Source organism: Myripristis murdjan, chromosome 1 (assembly GCF_902150065.1).
Source record: "Myripristis murdjan chromosome 1, fMyrMur1.1, whole genome shotgun sequence".
Lineage (NCBI taxonomy): Eukaryota > Metazoa > Chordata > Actinopteri > Holocentriformes > Holocentridae > Myripristis > Myripristis murdjan.
The window spans coordinates 26,106,685-26,133,852 of NC_043980.1; the positions used below are offsets into that span (position 1 = coordinate 26,106,685).

At 44.1% G+C, this 27,168-nt stretch overlaps 1 protein-coding gene across 3 annotated transcripts; it reads right to left on the bottom strand.

Moving 5' to 3' along the window:
- LOC115360181 (protein tweety homolog 3-like) lies at positions 1-27,051 on the bottom strand. 3 transcript variants are annotated; one of them, XM_030052883.1, is made up of 15 exons: positions 26,547-27,051; positions 25,601-25,790; positions 17,593-17,789; positions 13,658-13,769; positions 13,336-13,556; positions 12,701-12,796; positions 12,528-12,600; positions 12,306-12,381; positions 11,477-11,532; positions 11,183-11,275; positions 9,448-9,540; positions 9,158-9,294; positions 7,078-7,251; positions 5,105-5,180; positions 1-3,158 (listed from the first exon to the last, which is right to left on the bottom strand). In XM_030052883.1, exons 2-15 carry the CDS (start codon positions 25,724-25,726, stop codon positions 3,024-3,026), a joined length of 1,665 nt encoding a protein of 554 aa, XP_029908743.1. In that variant the 5' UTR covers positions 25,727-25,790; positions 26,547-27,051; the 3' UTR covers positions 1-3,023. The 3 variants fall into 3 exon arrangements, with proteins under 3 accessions (XP_029908743.1, XP_029908753.1, XP_029908762.1); XM_030052893.1 differs by having other exon boundaries at positions 25,601-25,811; XM_030052902.1 differs by lacking the exon at positions 26,547-27,051 and adding an exon at positions 26,165-26,211.
- Positions 27,052-27,168: the final 117 nt, after the last annotated feature.

Sequence of the window (27,168 nt, forward strand, 5' to 3'; positions counted from 1 at the left end):
TCAGTACGTTAAAGTTGCTTTAATTTCTTTTTTAAAACATTTATTCCAGGCTGAATATCATTACCACAGTTTTGACATGTACATCATTAATATCTTAGTTAAACCATCAGAAAATAAAAACAGCCATAGAAAACATTGGATGTCTTCCACACCTGGAGAGAACTGTATTTGAAGTCCTGCAGATTCTTTTGCATGGGCCGACCAACACCAAACACACAAGATTGACTCTTACAAGAACTCTGACTTCAGGACGGTCAAATCACAGAAAGCGTTTTGCACAGGAATCCAAATACCACGTTGCGTCAGGTGTGCAGACTACACTGGAATACTGTTTTATTAAAACATTGCAATGCAAGACAGAGAGTCATTCACCATTAATAAGAGAGGAAAAACGCTGCTCTTGCCTTTATTCTCCTACAAAACAGCTAGCTATTGTTTTATCTTGAAAGTTTTATTTTTACAAGACAGAGAAAAAAAAATATGTAGTGATATGAAGAGTGTAGTAAGACTTTTTAAAAACATTATGAAAGGCCATTAATCAGTGACTACAGTCCCACGGATCTTTTTCGTCTTTTGCAAAAACAGAGCATAGGTAGCGTTGTTACCATAACTTGAACGTTTCTCTCTTGTAAAATCACACAGGTAAGATTGTCTCGCTATTACGCGAAGTGGTCATTGATTAAAAACAGTAAAATATTAAAACGCTGTACAGGAATGGTGGTTGAAAAGCGTTTGAATGTTAGGGCTCTGCTAACGTATTTTAGTGCTATGTTCCAATTTCCCTTAGCTCGGCATTCCCCTGGATTTCAGTAACATACTACATCACCCATAATGCAAATGGCTGTCAGTGTAAAGTCACAGCTGTGAGAGGATATATGGTTACTACAATTCTACATGTGGATGTAAACAGGACGATGGAATAGAGAAGTGGGTAAGATGAACTTTATAAGAAACTGGGGTATGACATTGTGTGTCTGTGTGTGTATGTATGTGTATGTAAGTGTGTATGTGTGGGCATGCGTGTGTGTGTGTGTTAAAATTATTCAGGCTAGATAACACTAGAGGGACAGAGCCCTTGCTTGCTGCCAGTCAGACACACTGATCACCGTACTTACACACAGTAACACTGAGATACAGCAATAGCCAATCACACTGCAGTGAGGTCACACACACGGATTCACAACTAGAGTTTTATACACTGTACAGAGTCGAGAGAGGGAGAAAACCATTGGCAGTGTCCCCCACTGTGCGCACACGATTCCCTTTTCCATCGTCCAAAGTCACCTTGAAAAGCGTTTGTGCTTCTGGGAAGAGAACACACAAAAACAGAAACGTACTGGTTGTGAAAAGGCCGTGCTCTTGAAACTCTGACCGCCGGGTCTTTAAGGGGCAATCGGAGTCACCATTTGAGAAATACATGAAAGAAGAGCTGAGGACAGTACAGAAGAAGGGAGAGAAACAGGAGATTACAGTTGGTCACAGTATCACATCCCTTGTATCAGCTTGGTAGAACCCAAAAAAGAAAGAAAGAAAACTTGCTATTGTCCTTGGTTCTAAAACAGAACATCTGTATTACACATAATTACCAGGGATATGATTTTGCAGATTTGTGGACACAACTCCCATTCATTATCAATGGAAGTTTTTTCCTGTTGTGTTCCTGATCACATCCCTGAATGAATTAAAAAAAAAAAAAAATCAAAAGAAACCCTGTCCATCCCTCCTCAGTCTGAGTAGTTAACATTAGCACCCTGCAAACATGTAGCCACAAAATGATGAATCACGTCCCGTTTCTGTCCGTTCTCGCTTTTCAAGTGTCTTGCCCCGCCTGTTGTTATTTACAGTACGAGAGGAACATCCGCTTCCATATGAGTTTTTTCCCTTTTTGAGACGTCTGCAGGCAGGAGAGGACAGAATCAGGCGACCCTATATTTGTCTGAGTTATTTGGCACAGGTTGAGCCCTCCAATGTTCCCTGTCTCTCTCCGTTCCTTCACAACCACAAATGACTTGCATTCCAATGCAAGCCACCGGATATATATGCTCCTGCAACGCTCAAAATGCAATGCTTACTCCACGACAGGACTCCTGGCTCATATTAAAAACACATGAATCGACGTGTGCACGTAAACAGGATAGACGTGAACACACTTAAGAGCTCACAATTCAAGTTATAAGTCTTATGTTAAATGACACTGTTAAGTTAAAGAGAATGTAGACGTGTTGGTACAGTTTCTGTCTGTCGCTGACAGAGAGTGGCTGTTATATAAACATGGCTTTCTGATTCACTGGCTTACTATTTATACAGAGTGTGTGTTTAGACTGCCTGGTTATCTGTGTAGTGTGTGTGTGTGTGTGTGTGTGTGTGTGTGTGTGTGTTTGTGCACTTATATGAGATGCAGCAACAATTTTCATGATCAACACTAAGCACACCACCATGTTACCAGTAATGATTCAACAGTCTACTTTTCATGAAATCATAATGAAGCACACATGTTCATTATTATTTACAGGTCTGTACAGTGTGTGTGTGTGTGTGTGTTTGTGTGTGTGCTTGTGTGTATGCTTGTGTGTGTGTTTGTGTGTGTGTGCTTTGAATTTAATTTGCTGTGTTGGGAGGCTTTTGTGGAGTGTCCACTGGAGGGCAGTGTGCAGATTCCAGAGGAGGAGGCGTACCAGCAGGGGAGGAATCCTGTGGGAAACTGTGGAGATGGAGCCAAGGCGCTTTAGTTACCGTGTAGTGTGAGAACCGGAGCTTGGATCTTTACGAATGTGATATTGAGGAGAATAAGTTGACCAGTGACCTTAAAAGTACAGTCTTATGCTGAGGTGCTTGGTTGGCGATGAATCCTGGTTTTCTGTGTGAAGCGCTTGTGGTGAATTCAGGTGATTTTTAATGGTTTTAAACTGGCGGACCTCGACAGACGGGGGTCCCGATGGTTTCTTAAGTGCTGGGTTGTTGTTCTTGTTGGCTGTGAGAACTGGATTCAGGCAGTACTGGGTGGACTGGAGTGGCCCTGGTCTCTAATGGACTGACGACTGTGGTCGGGCAGTAGGGTGAGGCCGGCTAGCTGGGTCCAGCTGGTCGTTGGGAACAGAGCGTCGATTCTGGTCTGGTCGGCTGGTGGCCAAGTACTTGGCTCTCATACTGGAGGTGTACTGAAGAGATGGAGGTGAAGGCGGGGAGGAGAGTAGAGAGTGAGAGACAAAAAAAAGAGAGAGGGGAAGGTGTAGCAAGAGTGGAGAGAGAGAAAGAGAGAGAGAAGCAGCACAAGAAAGTAATACAGTGGGGAGAGAGACAAATGGAGATACAGAGTTTGGAAAGGAGACAACGAGAGGAACATATTGAAACAAGGGCAAGAAACAATGTGTGAGAGAGAGAGGGGAAAAGAGAAACAGGACAAAATAGAGACAAGAAAGAAAGAGAAAACATAAAAGGCATTATGATAAACTCTTATTAATTCTTTAGAAGGGAATGAAATGGGTAGAAACTGTTAAATATCTGTGAATAAAATGAATGTATGGGAACAGATGGATGGATAGATAGATAGATAGATAGATAGATAGATAGACAGACAGACAGACAGACACTATGACAACATGTGAAGCCAACACAAACACACAGGTACATCAGAAATACTTTCACCAGTCATTTGGACAGCCGGGGGTTGATTAAAACAGTCGCTATATGACAGCTGATTAGGTTCTTGATGGTGTTATTGTAAATTAGGAAATGTGGTCCGTTTGTCAGTGGTTTTAGTTAGTGCTCTAGTTCTGATGTAGTAGGTTAGCCTGGTATGAGTTAGTGGTCTCTTGTGAGGAGCTAGCACGTTACTGATGGAGGCCTCTGGGTTCCACATCGCTGCAGACTCTGAAGACTGGCAATCACTCTGGCAGAAGACGGCAGTCCGGTTGGATAGCCTACTTAAGAATGATGAATTGTGGCCATTTTGGTGGCTGCTACAGCTACAAGATAGGAGGTGGGAAGAATGTGCTCCTGTTGACTGTTCAATGGTGAAGGGTGAAGGGGCACATATACAGGGGACACATGCATCTTTGAGCAGAAAATGCACACATAGACACACTATGGGCACAGGGGGAGGGGGGAAGAGGAACTATAGAGGTTTGGGCTGGAGTTTCCGGCAGGGTGCGATTGTCAAAAACTGGAGCTGGAATACAGGGTACCGCCAGGTAACATGGAGCAAGGAAAACATCAAGAAAGTAGCGCAGAGGGATTGATGCTAAATTTGTTGGCTATATTTCATATGTCAGTCCACAATACTGTAGCCCCCCAAAAATGCAGCTGATATTGCATGGAACAACATCCACAGCTACAGGTTCAACTGAGGCCTGAGTCCCAGAACAGTCGCGCCTAACCAAAGCCAGAAAAGTCAATCTGATTGTGACATGAACCACTCTCTGCCATACAGTTAAAATACTGCTGGACAGATGCACTTCAATCACCCTCTAGTCTGGCAGAACTATATCTTTTGTTTTTTGACTTGAAGGAAACCCTTGTTGCTGATGAAGTTGATTCAGAGATTCAAAGCAACTGAGGCTCTTTCACATCTGGTGAACAGCATAAATCCAGTATAATTGGGAATGCAGCTTCTCCTCACATTGCACTGACATGGGCACGGTGAAACCTACCAGTTTTACATCAGAAGTAGAAGGCAACCAAGTAGGGAGAACATTTGTCAGACTGACCCAACAATTGAACTGTATCAAACTGTGAGAAAGTCAAACTTCTCTTTTAATGGAAATGGAAATCTTGCAACAGGCTTCTTTTAGACATTCCCGTTATCCCAGGCTGCCAAAATGACCTTCATAAAGTCGTTCCATGATCCCTTCTGGTATGAGCAGAGAGGACACTTGCAGTGATGTAGGGACAGGGGACTAGCTTCCAATATCCACACTAGCATGGTATTTCCATTGCTAATAGAATAGGAAATTTATTGTCACCATGTTTCTTTTGTGACAAAAGGAAAACAAAATGCCATCTCTGTAAATGCACTTGAGTTTTGTGGTTTTGAATGATTTCCAGGTACAGTGTGGGTATTGGAATATAGCCGAGGGAGAGTGTGTTCTAAAAAGTGTGCACTTACAGAGGGTGGAGGGGACTCCCTGCCAATCAGGGGGGTGTTCTCACACCGAGGGTTCTGAAAGTTTGCGTTCTGGCTCCTGCGTTATAGAATAAGAGGTTACTGCATGTGGTCACCGTGTGACCAGTGCCCAGAGCACGGCCAGAATAAAGTTGATCTGTGGTCTGCCAGAGATCACAGCGCATTACCACTTAAACTAACAAATGGTCTCACTTTGGCAACATTTAGATTTTGGCAAGCATTCTGGCCTTCAGGTTTTTACAATGTGCACAAATCAGGGACCTGACCTTCGTGTTATATGGCCACAGTCCAACAGAATTAAAATAGCCTTTCTTACATATGTACAACAGAAAAATTCTGTCTCACCAAGGGACCCTGATTGTATTTTCCAAACTCTATCTAATTAAATAAGTAAAAAGAAGACTTTGACACATAAAACACAACTTTAGTTTTTCCACATGTCCTTAGCCAACACATTTTAAAAGGAAACTGAACAAAGACCTTGTTCAGTAGTGAGCTGTGGTATCTTAGCCACAAAAAGTACAACTAAGCATACATGTAACAGTGGCACTTAGATAACTCTTAGTCTGATACATGGTGAATGCCTGAAAAAAAAACTTGAGGAATGTGTGGTTCATGTTATTAAAAGAATGGCTGACCCAAAAATCAAAACACAAAAATGCCATCATCTCTTAACCCCCCCTGCCAGCTGAAACACAGGTGAAATGTCTTTGCCAATGCAACACAGGGATTTAGCTTGTGCTACTCTATCACAACCTTGAAGTCAGTGAAGTCAACAAATTAAGTTAATGTCTCCTGCTTTTTAGAGTTCCAAATAGGGAAAAACTTGAAAACAAAATTACTTCATAGCGTTTAGTCTAGTCTTCTGAACCTAACTGATCGCATCCTGAGTGGAAAAGATCTATACTTACATCGTTATTTAGCACAAATCTCAACTATAGCCTTTGATAGCACAACAGTTCACGTCAACATGCACTCTAGCTTAGTAGACCCACAATCCGCTGTGTAACTTGCTCGCACTCTTTCCTAATGTGCAAACTAGTGACAAACCTGTCACTATTTGCCTTTTTTGGAACTCTAAAAAGCAAAGACAGCTGAGTCATACGGACAAAGACAGTTCACCTGCATTTCATCTGGTACAGGGGTAAATATGATGACATAATTTTCATTTTTGAGTGAACGGTTCCTTTAATATCAAGAAGCATGTGCACTTAACTCGAGACTCATGCTAAAAAGTGCTTGGCAAACTTATAATGCTACAATATCTGAAAACACATATTTTTCAGGTCTCGCAAAGACTGTAAAAGGTTTCATGCAGCACGACTTCCAGGGGACAAGCCTGAGTACTGTCTGTTTGCTTGTATCTGACCTTTTAGTTACAGTGATGTGCAGAGCAGTAGGCAGAATACTGTGCTAGCTTAGCTCACAGCTAACAATGCAGCAGGCAGTGGCGGCCTAAAGATGTGAAGTCCTGTATGCATACTGCAAACTCAGGTGTGTGGATATTGTTTTGTGTGTTTTGTATCATATTCAGAGCAGGCAAATTTTGTCCTCTAGCAAACTGCCATGGCAAGCACGGTGATTTTTGGTGTATACTATTGTGAGTGCACACTCAAATGTTGTTGTAGTGGGGTTTTTACTAACATTGTGGACTGAAACAGGCAAGCTGGCTGACACAGCAGCAGGCGGCTATTTTTCTATCTAAATCGAAGGGAAAGCTAGTGAAGGGTACTAACTAACTCAAATAAGTGACAAATATTGCTGAGAGTGTGTCACAAAGGACATGCGAGCCATACACAGCAGACATCTAGCTATTCTAACCTAGTATCATATGGCAGGCAGTGCATATCAGCAAAGTGCTGATATTTTGGGTCATAGAGGGCAAGCATTAGCTACCTACGGCAGGCAGTGTATTGATCCTGCTAGCAGCTAGCTAGCGGTGGGTGCTAACTCACATGTATTCAGTGACGGGGGCATTGCTGACAGTGTGCGCTGTAGCGGGCAGGCTAGCTTCGCTACCGTAGCTGGAGCCACAGCTGTAGAGACTGGGCATGTGAACGCGGTACAGGTTATCGTGCACGCCACCCCGTGAGGCACCCGACTCCTCCTCTCCGTCTTCCTCATCCGTCCTTCAATTGGTCAGGGCCAGGGGAAGGGCAGGGCACGGAAGGGCGTGGTGGACAGGAGGGGGTGGGGTAGAGGGGAGGGAGATCCGAGAGAGACAACAGAGTGTAAACAAATGGTTGAAGAGGAGGTTAGGAGAGGGGAAGGTACACTTGTACTTTTTGGATTCCCGTTACGTAAAAGACTGTGCCGTCTTGCCTCCATCGACAAAGCAGCTGAACAGGAAAGAAAAAACCTGGGTAGCATTCATCTACAAAACACAACTCAAGCCCATCAAAAGTATAGGAAGGCCTCTGGGATTGCTGCAAAATCACTGCTCGTCAACAAAGTGGAGACATAAAGCAGTATGACTTTTGTTGCTATGTGCGGCTGCAAATTTTCACTTTGAGGAGAAAAGACTCTTCTCTATCACTATTCCCCCTTGATAGGTAGAAACATGCAGTCATTTGTCTCCATGCAGTCATCTTCCAGTGACAGAGGTTTTGCTCTCAGTAATCAGTTCCCTCTTGAAACAGCAATCAAATCTCAAAAATCCTTTTACTTTGATCTGTTTCATGCATCTTTGAGTGCTCCATGAAAACTAAAGCAAAAATGTCAGGAAAAAAAGGAGATAAAATGGCTGGGTTGGGTAAACCATTTTTAGACATAAAATGGTCAAAAATGTAAAACGGCCAGCAACGTAAAAGAATGAGGCATCGGGTAAGATATGTGCTGATTTGGAAGTTGGATCTCTGGCAACAGAAATGTACAGGTTTGTATTATATGAATGAAAAATTAGGCAAGAATGCAGAGCCTGATGGAGAAAAATGTTTTTAGGTTATTATTTGGCTGCCTATATTAAATGCATTACTTAATAACAAAGTCACATCAGATCTGCAGTGATTTCAAGGAAGTTAAGTGAAAAGGGGCTATACTGAGAATATTTCACAGGGGCCTCAGGAAGACAGAACAGGCAGAAGAGAAGTCTCTATCCCTTCTGGCCACCAGATGGTGCTGTTTTGCCAAACCAACTAGAATGGAGATGAGCATGAAGTTGTTCCTATATGTAGTCTTTTGAACAGATTCAGATGCCCACAGCACATTTGGCCTGGTAAGCAATCCACCCCAAGACCAGTTATCCCTGTTACTTAATGCCTACTGGTAACTCGCACCCACCAACAGGCATAAGGCAACACTATTTGTTTCATAACTCAAATCCATTAACCAGTGCAACGGCCGTTATTATGTTTCTGCTCTCAAGAGCCGACAATTCTGTTAACTGTTTTTACCAAAAGAAAAAATGTTTACAACTAGTTTGTCACTGCACAACTAAGCAAGGGGCCAATCATCTGTTATCAATGCACAACTGACCATATAGGGCCAATAATTTTCATCTGTGTCCACCATCAATCGCTTAAGCCCAAAGTATTTCCAAATCAGGACAGGGAGGGAGGGAGGGAAGGAACAGAAGGAGGGAGTGGGGTACAGAAAAACATGGTGATACACAATCTAACACAACACTGGTGCTCCAGGTCCATTGCAGAGAAAAGGAAAAATTGAAATGTTGGTACAAATATAGAGACAAACAATCAACCAGACTGGTAGAGCTAATGGCAAACAATAAAATAACACAATGTGCTATGGAGACAAGCTGGGTGGATGGATAGACAGGCAAGAAGACATAAGGAAGGATTCAACAGCTTGAGAGGCAAAGACACTTAAAACAATGACATGCATGGGCACTGAGTGTTGTTTTTTTTTTTTTCTTTTATCTTCCTTTCCCATCTGTTCAGCTAACCAGTCCACCGGCTGGAGTCAGTTAGAGAGTGAAGGGGTTAGAGCTAGTAACAGGTTAGCTGTTAAGAGTGTAGATTCACGAAAGAGATGGAAACAGAAATGTGAGGGCGCATGGCTTGTGTATGTGTGCGTTACCTCTTGCCAGGCCAAGTGTGTGGCACGCTGCACACAATGGAGGAGAACATGAGAGCCGTGACGAAGGAGAAGAGTACCAGATAAATGAGGCCCTCGACCCCATCATAACACAGCCCAGTCAACGCCTGGACGTAATCCTGCATGGAGAGGAGAGGAGAGGAGAGGAAAGGAGAGGAGAGGAGGGGAGAGGAGAAGTCAGCTGTTAAGGCAGTCTGGAGTTTTCAGAACTTTCTTACTCATCATTCTACCACTGACAACACGCACACACACATGCACACACAGTGACTCACCATATGTAGGCTGCGACAGTCGACCAGAGCAGTGAGCTGGTGAAGACCAACCTCAGTGGAATTCAACACAGACTGGATTTGCTCAAGGCTCCCCTGCACACACACAACACAGTTTACACACATATACACAAATACAGAGAGGTACGCCCACTCCTGCATTCATACCTACTAGACACACTGCAAAGAATACATCTTAACAAGTCTCACATTCAGTGTTAAAATCTCATTTTTTTTTCTTAAAAAAGTGAAAAACAGCTACTGGGATGATAATCCCACATGTTTACAACACTAATCCACTTATTTTCAGAATTTTCTTGAATGAAGCATTGTTTTCTTGATACTAGTGTGCTGATGTGCCTTAGACCCTGTTTTCACCAGGTATTAACATCCGCCCTGTGTGATCCAATCACAAGTTGACACCTCTAAGCACAGGTGTCAACAGCACCGATGTGTCCTCAATGCGTCTTGAGCTGAGCTGATCACTCAGGACGCATTCAGATGTGGCCTGGGACACATTTTTCCACATCGTATTTGAAGTGTAAACACATGTGTCCCAGGACGGACTGAAGGACTGCCTACTCACCAGACAACCTCTGTCTTAAATTCTGGTCCACCCTATACCCCCGACAGCGGCCAGACTGTAGCTTTTCCAATAGAAAAAACTCTCCTGCCTGACTCTGCCCAGCGCAGCTGGACTGATGGGCCAAATGCAAACTGAAGAGCAGGTCAGCTGTAAAGCAGCTAGTTAATGAATAAAAACACAAACTGGCTCACCTGATGGGAACTACAGGTGAGCCAGGAGGAGCTCAGCTCCCTTAATAATGGGAAATGAGCTCCCATAAAAACATGATTTGAGAAATTCTGGGGTGTCTCTAAAACATGTATTGACAATATTCAGGATTCTTCTCCCTCCCTTTCTTATATTTTGTACGCTGGTTGATATATCCACCTAAGTGGAGAACCTGACCCTCTCAAGCCCGCTAATCTGAGCCTAAACTGGCATTATTGGCTCCAGTTTGTAATATCTTTCAGATGTGAAACATGTCTTGCGTGATTGATGGTGTATTAAAATTAGGCTGGAGGGAGCAAGAATGTCTCCTTTTGTTAAAGGCCTTGTGCTTGTTAAATTCCATTTTATTTTTTTGTGTGGAAAGTAAGAATTCCATTGGACGATGTAACCGTCTGTTTTACAGTGCACATGATCTCTCTCTCTCTCTCTCTCTCTCTCTCTCTCTCTCTGAAAAAAAAAAAAAACATGTTTATTTGCATACTGAGTGGGAATGTGAGATCCAATCACAAGTGGGCAGGCAAGATGTGTGTGGCGATGCATTCAAATGTCAGGTGTGAACAGACAGACTAAGAGCTGTCCACTTGTGATCACATTACGTGTGACGGATGTTGATACCAGGTGGGAACAACCTCTCATCCCGTCCTTTTTCAACATATTTATACATGCTTCCAGGAAAATTCCTGAAACAATTCCACTGGAACAAAGTCAGATTATCTCATCTCACTGACAGATTTTTTCACTTGTTTTAAGGAAAAACAATTAACACTGCATATGAAACTAAATATTAAGATGACTTTTTTGCAGTGTAAACACGTGTTCAGGCACTTCTGAAGCTGCCACATTCATTACACTTTCACAAATGCAAATGCTCTCATCCCTGTAACCAAATAGATACACATCTTTGCACACACACACACACACACACACACACACACACAAACACACCTTGGTGTTGGGAAAATCACGTGTTGCTGATCTCAGTAGCTCTGCCACATCATCCTGCATCTCCACCAAAGCTTTGTGGCTCCCTGACAGCCTCTGTGAAAACATACAGACATACACACAGACACACAGAAACCAAGGCACACACACATTATTCACAGGCTTAACAGGTTAAATCATGCATATCATCTAAAATGAGGGAACCATGAGGAAATACATCCGTGGAAGGCACTGAAGTAAAGAAACAAATAGTTACAAATAGTACAAATAACAACAACAAGGCAAAGGCAAAAGTACCTGCTGGAAGGGGTTGATTCGGCCAGTGTTGCAGCTCAGGTAATACTGCAAGATATCTGGGAGTATACCAACACATTAATGTCAGCAGCAAAATACTACATGTATATGAAATACAATTTTAAAAAGCAAATTGGACAGAGCGAGCCAGAAATACTGTATACATGCAGACTTTCTAGGCTGAATGTCTCTGTGGCTTATTTGCACCATTACTTATGCATGTGTTTGTATGTGTGTGTGTGTGTGTGTGTGTGTTACAGAGGCAACATCTGGGCTCTACAGCAGACTGACAGAGCGGAAAGAACTGATAAACAACAGAATGAAAGATAGAAGTCATTAGATGAGCTCAAAGAGGGAACAGAGGGAGAGAGGAAGAAAGGGAGCAATTGAGAGGTAAGGGGAGGATATAAAAGGATAAAGAGAGAGAACAAACCAGATAATGATCTCAAGTGAAAAAGCAAATATGTGCTCTGAATCCTTATTCTGCATCTGGGACAGGCACAGACGCGTAGAGGAAGGGAGAGGAGCGAGGAGGGAGTGGAGGGTTGCTGATGCATACAGTCAGCAGAGAGGCAGTAAGAGCTTTTAGATACAAGATTGTCAATCAAACACAACTCCCTTGAATGTAGCACACACACACATATATCTAAAAATAGAGAGGCAGTTTGTCAGGGTCGTGGTGTGGTATCAGGTGTGGCATCTGCTGTTCCTCCACTTCTACAACTGATTCATCCCTTCTAGGACCTTTTATTTTATTTTATTTTATTTATTTATTTATTTATTCTGAAGAAAGCAGTCAGTTGATTGGTTCCAAGTTGTGTTGCCTGCGTACCTTGGTTGATGACGGCGTTTTCCTTGGTTACCCTGGTGATGTAGGTATCTGGTGAAATGCAGAAATCGCTGGCTGTCTGTAAGAGGGCAGCCGCACAGTATACAGTATCAGACTACAGTAACATCCGCCCTGATTTGAACACACTCACTCGAGCAGTGAGAAAAGATTACATCACTGTGGAGAAAAGAGAGAGCTCGGCGATGTTGCCATGGTTACACTTACCGCAGCGACAGCCAGTTCCAGGCCCAGAGACCCCCAGCTGATTACCAGAGTCAAAACCCCAAGCAGGCACACTCTGAGAGAGAGGAGAATCATCAGTGTGTTGATACCAGTGTGACACATGCTACACACTTTTAACATGCATGCAGGCTGAGAGTGAGGATGCCAGGACCTACCCAATCAGAGTGCCTCTAGAGTTGCGTATCAGGCCAAAGAGCACCAGAAGACAAATGAGCACGTCAAACAGCAGCAGAGCCAGGTACCCCAGCCACCTGTAAATATAAAACACAGCGCATACATAGGAGTAAACCTGAATATCCTTGTTCACTGCTGGAAATCCTTGAAAGAGGTCAATCTCTGGTTGGATCAAGAAATAATTAAGGAGTTTAAGGGGGATGTTGTACTGAAACCAAACTACCTTAGCTCGGCAGTCCATGGCTCACTGAACTGGCCATGAAGTTGTTTGCCAAATTACAGTGAACACGTTCATAATGTAAAACATTCAACACCGCTTTTGATTCATGATGTTACGTAAACAACTGACTTTCCATGAGCTGTATACAACTCCATTCTGTTGCTATATTGCACAACGTTTACAAAACACTGGCAAGAGCGCCATTCACCTTTTTGTGTTGCATTGTTGGTCTAGGATTTCTTGATATATTCTTGGTGTTTCAATTAAAAGGAAAGATCTTGAATTCAAGCCCAACCATGTTAATAGTCTTTAGAAACAACTGGTCTGTTGCAGAAATAGACAGCACTGACACAACAGACTCAGCCACGCTGTATTGACATGAATACGATGACTGACCTGTACCAATCAAAGGCCTCCGTCTGGCGGGCCAAGTCCTCCAGGGAGATGTCACTATTGGACCAGAAGGGAATGTCCACCATCAGCCTCACCAGCTCGTCCAGCTGGCCCTGCAGCTTTTGGACAATGGACACATAGTCTGTCTGTTCCTGGTAGACAGTCTCCAACTGGACCAGGCCCTCCTCCACCGTCTGGTTTAAGGCGAGGGCACTGTCTGACACCTGTCCAGCAAAGACAACCCAGGCTCATTCACATAGACAATCCAAAAAAAAAAAAAAAAAAATGAAGGGAACACGCATATGCACACGCTTATGTAACTCACCAGTTTCTCCACCCCTGACACGGTGCGGTTGGCGTGGCGGAGGGAGTAGGCTAGCCGATTGGCTCCATCGCTTGACTCCCCATTACCATAGAATCCTACAGCGATGCCAGCGCTGTGAGGCAGGAAAGCAGAACGCGTAAACACACAATAATGCACTCATCGAATGGCATTAGACGGATAAATATGGGTGAATGAGCTGAATTACTTCATTTTTTTCTCTTTTGCAAATATGCATATACAAACAAATACAAAATTAAAGACACAAATTCAACCCTGATGGCTGACTTATTGAGTGCAGTTCCTCAGCTAACCAGCAAGAGGCAGTGCTGAGCTCTCCATCCTTTGTTATGGTGTCACCCTTGGGCCTCAAGTGAACACAGTGCTATCAGGAGTGATTCACTCACACACACATATGCATGCACACACGCGCGCACACACACACACACACACACACACACACACACACACACACTGTCCAAACAATAATTGGGTCACCAGACCGCATATAATTTGATCTTTCTACAGCTCTGCACCCACATAGACACATGCCCACGATATTGAAGGTTCCTGGCCTCACACCCTTTCCTCCTAACTCCTGAAAACATACTCACACCACCAACTAACACCCCCCCCCCCCCCCCCCCCCCACACACACACACACACAAATACGTCCACCACACTGTCCTTTTACTCTCTCATATCTAACCTCTTTTCCCTTCAAGCCCCTCCTCCTTGTGTCCCTATTTTCTCACTCTCACCATGCAGCACCCTCCCCCATTATGTGTGTATGTGTGTGTGTTGGTGTGTGTATGAGTGTAGCCTTTGTATTGATGATGTTTCCGTCTACAAACTACCAGCGCAGACACATTTGCACAAGGAAATTTATAGGCATTGTTATGGCAATTCATTCTAGCCCATTAAAGCTTGAGTAGCCCCCTGTTACAGTGCCAGCTCACACTTACACACACGCAGCATTGGCTCACACACATACACGTGCTTCTATGTGTGTGTGTGTGTGTGTGTGTCTAATCAGAGTTTTATGATGGGTTCTGTGTGAGCAAGTGACAAACCAGGAACGATGGAGGAAGAGAGGAACAGACGCAGTAAAAGATGAATACAGACATTAATGCACTGCTGTTTTATGTCGGTTCTTTTCCTTCATCCCGCCATGTCCCCCCCACCACACACACACACACACACACACACAGCTCCATGCCATCATTTCCCCAACCATTTATTCTCCCCATTATCCACCTCTACCCTTTTTCTTATCTTTTTAACCGTTTCTTCTTTCTGTACCATCCTTCATATCTCCTTGCATCTCTCTCTCCTCTTCCATTTCTTCCTCCTCTTCACCGTCCTCTAACCATGTGTTTTATCTCGCTGGTTTAATACCTGCTTCGCCTACCAGGGGATTTCATGACTTTATCCACCAACAGCTTAAGATATGAGAGAGAAAACTGGGGCTGCAGCAGGAAAGAACGAGTTCACAAGTCACATGATCGAGAGCAAACATTGGCCAACTACAATTCTACAATGCCTCATCGTCCCAGCCTTAAAGACAGGGCAACCTGTCCCAAGTGATGGTAACTCAGAGTGATGAACCTCAGCTCTGGCCAGGCCAGTCTCTGCTTCAATCCATTTTCTGCTGAAATGGACTGACATCATAAAGCTAAAAATGGTGCACTGTAGCGAAAAGCTCGACAACTAGACTCCGCTCCTCTCAAACAGACTTCAACCGGCTACAAACCAGCTGATATAGTAGGTCAGAATTGGGTTCATGTTGAGTTCATGTAGAACATTCAATCAAATATACATTGTAAATATACATGGCAAAAAAATCTTAAAATCTTAAAATCTTGTTTTTCTTCAAGTGAAACAATTCTGCCAGTGGGTTGAGATAATCCCACTTTGCTTCCATCTCTAATCAACCTGCTCCTAGAATGGTCTTGTCTCATTTTGTGTCATACTAGTGGTCTGATCTGTTACAACAAATGAATACTTGTTCTCAGAAAAAAAAACAAGAAGTGAAACTGCATTGGAAACAAGTGGGATTATCTCATCTCATTGACAGATTTTTTTTTTCACTTGTTTTGAGAAACAACAACGCTGAATATGAGATTAATTGACTTGTTAGATGGATAATTTGCAGTGTATTCAAGTGTTACAGCTAAATGCCACATCATTTGATGCTAAGAGAAGTATTAGTGCACCCTGAATACACACTGCCATCCGATCTGTACAGTCAAGCACCATTAATGCCACTGTTGACTACTGACTACACTAAGAAAGCATTATCAGCAAGGTATGATGTCAGAGAACTAACATCTTCAGGATAACAGCACATCCAGCCTGACACCTGCATGTGCAGACACACAGACAGAGGGTCCATTTGTGGTTGGTCTTACTCCAAAAATAAAATGGAATCTAATATCCAAGTATGGACAAAGACACACACACATGCATGGATCCATATCAAATATTCAACATGAAATATTACAGTTAATCATGAAATATTTAGACCTGCAAAACACCCCTCAGAACTGAGTCACGCAAACACATGCACACACACACACACACACGCACACATACACAGACACACACAGACATGGCTCCTGACTGTATAATTCATTTCCCGTCTCTGCATCAAATCTGCTTCAGTCTCCATGGCAACCTTTCTAGGCCAGGGAGAACGGAGGCCGAATAGAGAGAAATAATAAATAACATGGGGGAGTAAAGGAGAAGAAGAAAAGGGGAAGAAAGGGAGGAAGAGTAGGGGGGGGGGGAGGGGAAAGTGGTGAGACAGGAGGGGGGGTGTAGTTTCAGTTTTTCTGTCTGGGTGTGTGTTTGTGCGTGCGTTTGTGTGTCAAGAGCAGGCAATCCAAACAGCCCGATACCCATGGTGAAAATGCCCTCTGTCCTGCTGTTAGGTCACCTGGGTGAAAGACCTCAGAGTGTACACACAGCCTTCAGACTCAGATAAGCACAGCTAACGGTGTATGAGCGCCGCAAGCTCAGTAGCACCCCAGGGGATTTCATGCTTAAACAAGATTGAGTGAACTTGATTGGAGCAATGTAGGCAGTTTTGCAGTTAAAATGTACATATCATCGCTGCCGGGTGGAAACTTTGAATCTCCAAAACATCCACCTGACAACCTGTGAACTGTAATCCCATAGGGGACCATGCGATCTTTCAGCTGACGTGAAAACATGATTATCTCACATGGTGGACACACCGACAGGGTTTTACAATACCATGTGTGCATACAATTTCAACATGGGTTGCTCCACTGGAATTCAAACCCATATGTTCGGCAGTGTTAATGCAAGGGCTGGTTGATATGGACAAAATCAAATATCACAACAGATAGATTACATACCTTGATATCAATATTATGACAATAGGGATGACTGTTGGTGCATTCATAAGATATTCTTCTGATAATCAGTTATTAGAAATGTGGATGTGATGACCGAACAGGTACAGGCAAATAATTGAACAGCTAGAACAAACTATAGGTTCAGAAAATTGTTTCTCTTTACAGTAATGCATACACTTAGACCATATCAAAATAATTCCACACAATATTTAGTCTCATTCATATCAGGATATCGATATAATATAATTTAGTGCCATAGTCTTTACTGAGCCATGCAGGAACAGGCTGCACTATAGAGGACCAGCAAAACAGTACTAGCTAACACCCCACTATCAACCCCTACGACAGAGAGAAGTTCAAACCTCCATAGTTCTTTTTCTTGGGGAAAATGGGTCAGTAGTTTTAATCATCATCCCCTCAAGCAAGCTGACTCAAACACATTCTTACACATAACAACCACAGGCTGGCAGAGCAACTGCCAGGGGAAGCAGGCTTCTACACATTCACACATACACTGCATTATGTGCCGTTACTCCTGTGGGGGTGACGTCTCACCTGCAGACCAGCGTGGCGATGATGACACACCAGGCCGTGCAACAGCAGTCGGCACTGGGCTGCTGCGAGTGCGTATGGGAGTGTGAGGATTCTTCATTCTTGCGTCGTCGGCAGCAGAGCCAGAATGAGTAGAAGAGGAGGAAGAGGAGGTCCAGACCCAGACATATCAAGGCCACGGCACCAAGCAGCAGCACAGACTGGTGACAGAGAAAGCGGGAGAATTACTTGTAGAGTCTTGACTGATATATTGGCTGGGTGACACTGGCTCATCACACATAAATGTATATTGGCGTATATGTTGGCCAATATGCTAAAACAGTAAATGATGCAGTAAAAAAACACATGAGATTATTTAAAAACATCATCATTTCATTGACTCCAATGTGGTGTGTATTGTTTCAAGTTAAAAAGATTATTTTTCAACTGCAAAATATAAAACCTCTGATGCATATCTTTATTACAACTATTCAATTGCCAAATTTAATGATTCCTAGCAAATGATTCCTGTTTTAAGTGCAAAATATTGGCCAATATGCATTTTATCACATGTTCTTTACTTCCAAGTGTCTATATCTAGTATCAGTCAGGCTCCATAGAAATTGAATGAACTGAATTCAATTTCCATGTCTGGCTCTAATTATTTGTGACATGCATTTTATGATTATGTGAAACAGTTTGCATGAAAAATGTATTCCATCCATCGTTGTCAGGGCTTGAACTGTTCACTGTTGCTATGCAACTTGGTGGAGAGTTACCCTGGCTAACCTTTTATAGAGCAGCATTCAGTGGACAATTCAGGAAGTGGGAAATACAGGAAACAAATCAGCTGATATGGCGGGAATAGATAATTTAGGTTTTCCTGTGTGGCCACACACATGCCAATCACACACGACCCACAAATTCTGCGCCTCTCTCTTCAGCTACCGGTATGAGTAGCTGTTAAAAAGGCGTCGGATGAATACCGTGAACACATTTGCGCTACATCAAAGGCACACGCACTTCCATGTAGCAAGCGGAAGTGAAGCTGTTGGGAAGCTGTGTGTCCTAGAGACCTACCACACAGATCACACACCCTCCAAATGCTTTGAAGTGCAAACGGGTAGGGTGGGGGCAGACAGAAAAGGGACAGAAGGAAGGAGTGTAAAATTTGTGACACAAAAAGAAGACAGGCTCAAGAGAGAGGAGACGACGACGAAGAAGAAGAAGAAAAAGAAAAAGAAGATGAAGAGGAAGGGGGAGGGAGAAGGCAATATGAAAGATGTCTGCACTGCACACGCTAAGAAAAAGAGAAACTGATAGAGGCAAAGATGAGAGCTGTTACTGCAATTTGCCCAGGACTCAGGAAATCTCTCCTTTAAATACACACACACACACACACACACACACACACACACACACAAACCAACACACACACACACACACACACACATCAACAAAGTAGTGCAGATAGCTGCTCTGTCCCCACTGGGAGGTCTGGAAAAGGCATTGCGCTACAAGATCATGCAGAGACAATGGCACATTTCTGGAAAACCAAAATCTCTGGCTGCTAAACCACTTGGACAAACTGGGACTGCTGAAGCGCTGTGTAAGCAATTCTGCCACATTTCTGCTCTGTCAGAAATAGCTATCAACACAACAGCATTGTAATTCTGGGTTCTCCTGCGCAGGCGATAACAACAAGATCTGATTCTCCCTGACTCTTCCCAGATCTATAATTGGCTAACCCTCTTATCTGCATCTCCCTGAACTCCAGCCAACACTTTCCTGACCTTGAGGCAATGCATACATCTATATATGTGTTTACTATATGTGGGGCTGCAACTAACCCTTATTTTTGTTGTTGATTAATCTAATCAATAATTAATCTAGCGTGAAAAAATATGTATTTGCTCAAAAGAAACTGACACATCCCACGGTGATGTCTTCAAATTGCTTTCTTAGACAGACAAGCAGCCAAAAAACCCTAAAATAGTAATTTTATAACAATACAAATGTAAAGAAGTAATCAAATCTTAGCATCTTAGTGATCCCACTGACCTACAGCAAATGTTTGTGATTTTTACTTAATATGTGCACATGATAAATAAAGTCTCTCATAAATGACTAAAATAATTTGTCAGTTAATTTATGCAACTTATGGCTCTGTGTCCCTCTGGCCTGGTTTAACAGTTTTTCCTGGGAAAAAGCCTCAGGTTTCAGAAACATCACACATTATCCATACTAGCACCAGCTGACATATTGTCACTCACTTATGACAATGTAAGCACAATGGTACACTACATGGACCAAGTATTTGGACACACCTCTTAATCACTGAATTCAGGTGCTTCATTCAGTCCCATTGCCACAGGTGTATAAAATCAAGCACCTAGCCATGCAGTCTGCCTTTACAAACATTTGTGAAAGAATAGCTCATTCTAAAGAGCTCACTGAATTCCAGTGTGGTGCTGTAATAGTAATGGAATAGGATGTCAGTTTGTGAAATTTCTTCCCTTCTTGATATTCCACCATCAACTGTAAGTGGTATTATTGCAAAGTCGAAGTGTTTAGGAACCACAGTAACTCAGCCACCAGGTGGCAGACAACATAAAGTTACAGAGCGAGGTCGCTGAGTGCTGAAGAGCATAGCGCGTAAAAGTGGCCAACGCTCTGCTGCTCTGCTGACTCAATAAGTGCAGAGCTCCAAACCTCCTCTGGCATCAACATCAGCACAATGTACCCTGGGAGCTTCATGGCATGGGTTTCCACAGCCAAGCAGCCGCATACAGCTTTACATCACCCAGCACAATGCCAAGTGTCAGATGGAGCAGTGTAAAGAATGCCGCCACTGGACTGGAGCAGTGGAAACCTGTTCTGTGGAGTGACCAATCATGCTTATCTATCTGGCACCCTGATGGACAAGTCTGGGTTTGGTGAATGCCAGGAGAACGTTCCCTGCCTGACTGCATTGTACCAACTATAAAGTTTGGTGGAGGAGGGATAATGCTATGTCTGTTTTTCTGGGTTTTGCCTCGGCCCCTTAGTTCTAGTGAAGGAAAATCTTAATGCCTCAGCTTACTAAGACTTTTGGACAATTTTCTGCTTCCAACTTTGTGGGAACAGTTTGGGGAAGGCCCTTTTCTGTTCTAGAGTGACTGTGCCCCAGTGCACAAAGCAGCTCCATAAAGGCATGGCTGGGAGAGTTTGGTGTGGAAGAAGTTGACTGGCCCACACAGAGCCCTGACCTCAACCCCATCCAGCAACTTTAGGATGAACTAGAACAGAGATTGTGAGCCAGGCCCTCTCGTCCAACAATGGTGTCTGACGCTCTTCTTGATGAATGAGCAAAAATTCCCACATAAACTTCCCAGAAGGGTGGAAGCTGTTATAGCTGCAAAACGGGGACCAACTCCATATTAATGCCTATGGATTTAGAATGGGATGTCATAAAAGCTCCTGCAGGTATAATGTGTAGGTGGCCCAATACTTCTGTCCATACAGTGTAGTTGACCTCTAACAGACCTTGAAGGCATAAACCTCTTTTAAGGCCACTAATGAAAAACAGCACGCCCTAACAAGGTCAGCATTTTCAAGTAAACTGTAAATTAATTGTGGCAGATGCATAACAAGGCCAACATAGTTAATTGTATCAATCCTAAATGGCTTCAGTCTACCTCAGCAGACTAGTAGGTCACCTGACCACTGGAGCAGATAAGGTACAATAGGACATCTGATACAAATTGATATGCTGTGGTGTAGTATGATATCTGAAGGGAGAGAAGAGGGCTAACTGTAGAGCAGGAGAGATTCCAAACCACAATCCTCGCTCCCTGCAGCCAGCATCAATGCTTTTCTGTTGACTGAGGTTTCTAACAATGAGCCTGCAGCTAGGAGGCATGAATTATAAAGTGTAAAACAGGGGGAAAAAATAGCCCCACTAGGGTGAGGGGCCGATGGGGTTCTCAGTTCATACTTATAAACTGACTGTAGCCTCTTCCCATTAGAACCACAAAATCATCACCAGAAAGTTACGAATGTGCATTATTGTGTATTTGTAAATTGTCTGTTTATTCCCACATGACTAGCCTCTTGTGGGAGCGCTGAGAGTTGGGATGGTGATGGTGTGGCAGAGCATGTATTATACCCACCAGTCCACTGTTGGAAAGCATGTCAGTGTCACATTTTGCATGACCTAGGCGTGAAAAAGGCACAATTTTATAACATGATGTAGGCTAGTTTAAAGGGAGTGACAGAGTCTACATAAGCAGGCAGGCAGGCGGGCAGGACAGGACAAGTGGGTGGGCAGAGCAGGCAGGGCAGGACAGGGCAGAGCAGAGCAGGGCAGAGCAGGGCAGAGCAGGCAGGTGGGCAGGGCAGGCAGGGCAGGTGGGTGGGCAGAACAGTGCAGGCAGGTGGGCAGAACAGGCTAAGCTAGGCAGGTGTCAGGGGAGGGCAGGCAGGGCAGGGCCTTATATTAACCTCTCCTTAACCAAGTATTTTAGCTAACATTAGCTAACGAGCTAAGAAGCTGACATTCATTTGGCTAACGAGGTAACAATTAGTGTATAGTTGATGCCTAGTCGGCGAGGCGAGGCAAAACGTGACACTGACACGCTTTGCTCTGGTGGACCTGCAAGTCAATTAGGCACTTTGGCATGATATCGGCTTCGGAGGGAGACAGGGGACAGGCAAACAGTTTATTCTTTCTTCCCCACTACATCTTTCCACCAGGTTTAAGAAGAGGAGTGGAGGATGGGAGGACAGTATACTGTTGGGAGAGGGGGTGATAAGCCACGTAGATCATTTGTACTCTAGTGTTATGTTGAGCTATTATCAGTAGGCTTAGCACGAGAGGCATTGTACTGTGGTAAGACCACTAATGGACTGTTTTATCTCTGAGCCTTTAAAATCAACATTAGCACAAGTCAGGGGATGTAATACTATATATACACATTAAGCTTTGCAATGAAAGTGAATGACAGTGAAACACACACACACACACACACATATAGATAAATACATAGAAGACACAAACACAAAAACGGACAAGTGGACAGAGCAAGAGAGAGACATGGTACTGGCATCAGTTAAGCAATAATACCTTCAGTGTACAGAACCTGAACCTTTACTTCATGCTGTGTGAAGCCTGGGCTTGGTGTTAAATGTAGAATCTGACCCAGGACCAGGGCTCCACAGCCTTATTCTCTGTCCACTGTGTATGCTGGAGTCTAACTAGATTAACTGTCAAACCATCAGAGCAGATTAAACTAGGATCAATTAGCTACTAATATGTGTGGTGCGCTTGACAGTGTGTGTGTGTGTGTGTGTGTGGCTGGACACATCTTTGCCACTCTAGATCAGCTAGTGGTTTAAGGCTTACTGGGGGAGGGGCTAATGTTTAACGCTAGGCCACAGTGATCTACTTCCAATCTGTCCTTTAGAGTGGGTGTATGTGTACCCAAGTGTGTGTATGTGTGTGTGTGTGTGTGTGTTTGAGCTGAAAGGATCAGTCACTTCCACGTCAGTGAGCTGCCCTTGCACTCTCCCTGTCTGTGAGTTATCCTGCAGTCTGGCCAGGGCTATTATACCTCTCAGCTTCTTTCCTGAGACACCCACTGATGCTCCGCTGATTCTGCTGGTGACCAAAGCAGCATATTCACCAGTATGAGGTCAAAGTGCAACCAAAATACTAACACAATCCATATTCTAGCAGTGGCCAAACAAATAAAAGTATATATATTCTACTGTAAGAGAGAGCAGCCCCTCTTATCTGTGATCCTCTATTATCTTATTAATAATGTCACTCAGGCTTGGTAATACTGCATATGATGGTGCCTAGCTCTACCATTTACAGCTATAAATGCTATGAGATAATGTCTTCCACTATTGTAACATAGTATTCAAAATACCAATTACCGTCTTACTTTCCACAGCTGGGAAATATGTGTGTGCATGTGTGTGCGTGTGTGTGTGTGTGTGTGTGTGTGTGTGAGAGTGTGTGTTATTACAGGTCACATGACTCCTCTGTAATGCTCTGCAGCTGTTTAACTGTGGCTGGTAGCTGACTCTGCGATTCTACCGTACAGACACACACACACACACACACACAAATGCAGACAGACACACATACTATTCCAGTGCCTTGCAGAACCTCAGGATAAGAGCTCCTATTTCAGCTCTTCAGGAAAAAAAAAAAACAAGTAATTCTCACAGAAGCCACAGAGTCAGCATCCCCAACAAAGTCAAAGTCATCAGAGAGCAATCTCACACTGAGCGAATACTAAACAGCGTCTCTCACAGTGAGTTTGTTTAAGGGGCGGTGCTTCCTCATGAGAGAGAGAGAGGTAAAGTGAGCGAGTGAGTGAGTGAGTGAGTGAGTGAGAGAGTGAGAGAGTGAGAACAAAGTTTTCGGCCGCCTCAAAGCTCCAGAGCTGAATACAAATGAATCAGTGCCAAAGCACATCAGAAACAAAAAAAACACTACACAGAAGGCTCTCTCTCTCTCTCTCTCTCTCTTTGTGTGTGTGTGTGTGTGTGTGTGTGTGTGTGTTTGGTGGCAACAGCAAAGGGACTCGGCGGACTGAAGGACACTATGTAGGACCTTGTTTGTGTTTGTGTGTTTCTCAGCTGGATGAGTGGATGCATGAAAGCCTTTGAGACAGATATACTGAGCCAATCTAAAGACGGGCCTCAGTGAAAGAGTGAGAGAAAGAGGGCATTCTTTCACAACAGACAACACCCCTCCCCTTCCCTCTCACCCCCACCCCCACCCTGCCTCCCCAGCCCAATTCAACCTCCTCCCTCTTGTTCTTCCCTCTCTCTCTCCTCCAGTCTAGCCAGAATTAATGATTTCACCCTGAATAGAACCCCTATACTCGCTCACTCTCTCTCTCGCTCTCTCATACATACACATACACATACACACACACAATCATACACCCTGAGGGAGGCTTGTGACCTCACCTCGACAAACAACACTGAGTGCTAAATACCCACTGACACAGAAAGGGAACATACATGACACATACACACACACACACACACACACACATGCACAGATACTGTACGTACAGCCTATGTACAATCAAACATATGATCATAGTGCAGAATGCTCAGTGACACAGAAGTAGACCAGCAGCCTGCTAAAATGTGTCAGGATGTAATTAGTTTACACCAGGATCCTTAAAATGCCTATGCACACGCTCACACACATCAAAAAACTCACAAAGGCCCCTTAGTTAAACAATGAATAGCTTGCAGGAAGTGGCTATTTGGCAATTTAGAAGCACCTCCCCTGGTTCATCGACCCCCTCTCTCTCCTCTCCCGCCTCCGATCCGTCTCTTTTTATCTTTCTCACTCCTCCTCCTCTTCCTACTTCTCCCTGCCTCCCCTCTTTCTCATCACTATCCCTTGTTCGCTGCTGTGGGTGCCTTCCCACGCTCAGCTCTTGAACTTGGTCACCCTGCCTGCCTCCTCCTCCTCCTACCGTATGTCAGCAAACTACACTGAGGGGCGACTGCGGTGCACGAAGCCCCGATCCAAGCCGCTGTATGTGGGCTATCAAGGCTGCGCTTTCTGGCTCAGAGACCTGGATGTCACCCTGTTTGAGAATTCAAATGAGATGCAGCAAAACTGGGCCAAAGCTCTTCCATCGGAGACAGGTGTTCTCTGTGAGGTAGCTTTGGTGACTGAGTCATTATGTTGGTAGAGGCTAGGACTGCAGTTAGGCATAAGGCATATGCCCTTATAACCAGTGAGCAGGTAAGGGGTTGGGGGATTTGTTCAAGGACACCTGACAGGATACATGAATGCTGATCAGCAACATTGATTGCTTGAGGGATGCTATCCTGGATGTTCTAGCTACAGGACAGTTAAAGCCAATCCACTACAAAAAAAAAAAAAAAAAAAAAAAACATATATAAAGCGTGACATGTGTTTCTGGAGGTGGGATGATGAGATAATGCTGCATGATAGAAGAGGATGGTGAATCCTGTGTGGGAGTTCATTATTCCCCTGCACTCCACTTACCTTCTGGTACTCAGAGTCTTCCGGCCTGAAGTCACTGCTCACCAGCTCGAACTGGAGGTTGAAATGCGGCAACCGGTGGAGCAGATTCACCCACCAGGGAGGAGAGTAGTTCACCACGGCCGCCATCTCGACTTGGAGCGGCTACCGGACGGCTGTCACTGGCTGTCTAACCCGGTTCCTCACACGGTCACTGGAAAGCAATACACGGTCCCTGCGGGTTAACGTGCATAATTCACTCCATCGGCCACGGTCACATAGGAGGTCAAATGAATGTGTACATCACAGTCCCTCGTTTGTAATATTAACTGTCAGACTAAATGCTGATGAGCTGATGAGATGTTATTAAATAGCTGATCAGTATAAGTCACTGGATACAGATCCCCAAACAATGTTGCACATATGCACACATGAGCAGAGGAAACATGAGTCCTTATCATGGCTCCCTGCATGGGAATTTAAAATACAGATTTCCCTGACAATTCCGCTTGATCTTTGCTCCCCAGATCAAAAAATCAGAAATCAAAATCAGACCTACATAGCCAATAGCATGACAATCTACCATACCTCGCATTACCTCATTGACGCCCATACTGCACAACACTGGCTTCACGGGGTGACTGTTGGCTGGCGGTGAAATGGCCGTTATTAAAGCCCATACAGCCAAATACAGTACCGTTACATGTAGGTCAGGCTCAGGCGGTACATATCACACCGAGTCGTCAGCTTTACTTTAATTCTTGCTGCTGTTACCGCAATAAAGTTGGTGGGGGGGGGATGAAATAAATGATCCTGCTTTGTCCGTTCAAACTAGTCTACCGCATTCTGAGAGAGTCGTCAAGGCAACGGGGAAGAAAAGGGAAGAATTTGCTTGGGGGGTATTCGTCTGTGTAGCATGAAAGCCCCCTGCGCTGCATTGAGGAATGTAAGGAGCCGTGTTACAACCTACCTAGTGAAGCCAAAGCGGATGCAGACCCTCGTTTTCTATAGTCTTGGGAGTCCAGGCCGGTGTATGTTTCCCCTATTGTCTTCCCAGATCCGGTGCTGGATTTGAACACCACAGCCGTGCGCTGCTGCATCAACGCGGCCGTACCTACAGCGGGCGACTCGGCTGCAGTCAACCACATTGAAAATAACGGTTATTGTTACCGACCTGCTCCGCTCACATTTCACCGAGACATGTCCCCTTTTTGCCCTCTCTCTGGATCACAAAGGGGAGCAATACGGCAGATCAAGGGTTAAAGTCGCTGACCCGCAGCCTAGTGTATTTTTTTTTTTTCCTTTACAGTTTAACGATTCCGTTATTGTTGTCCTTCCTAATCGGCAACTGTGTGTGTATTCGTCGGTGTCGTTCCCACGATGACCGTCGGTTTAGTGCATTTGGAGCGTGAAACAAACGCGGTGTTTAAAAAGCCCTGGAGGACAGGGCTTTGCGGCAGCTCCAGCTCTGCAAATAGATCACCGTGTCTCTGTGTGTATGTATGTGTATGTTTGTGTGCGTGCGTGTGTGTGTGTGTGTGAGAGAGAGAGAGAGAGAGCGAGAGAGAGAGAGAGAGAGAGAGAGAGAGAGA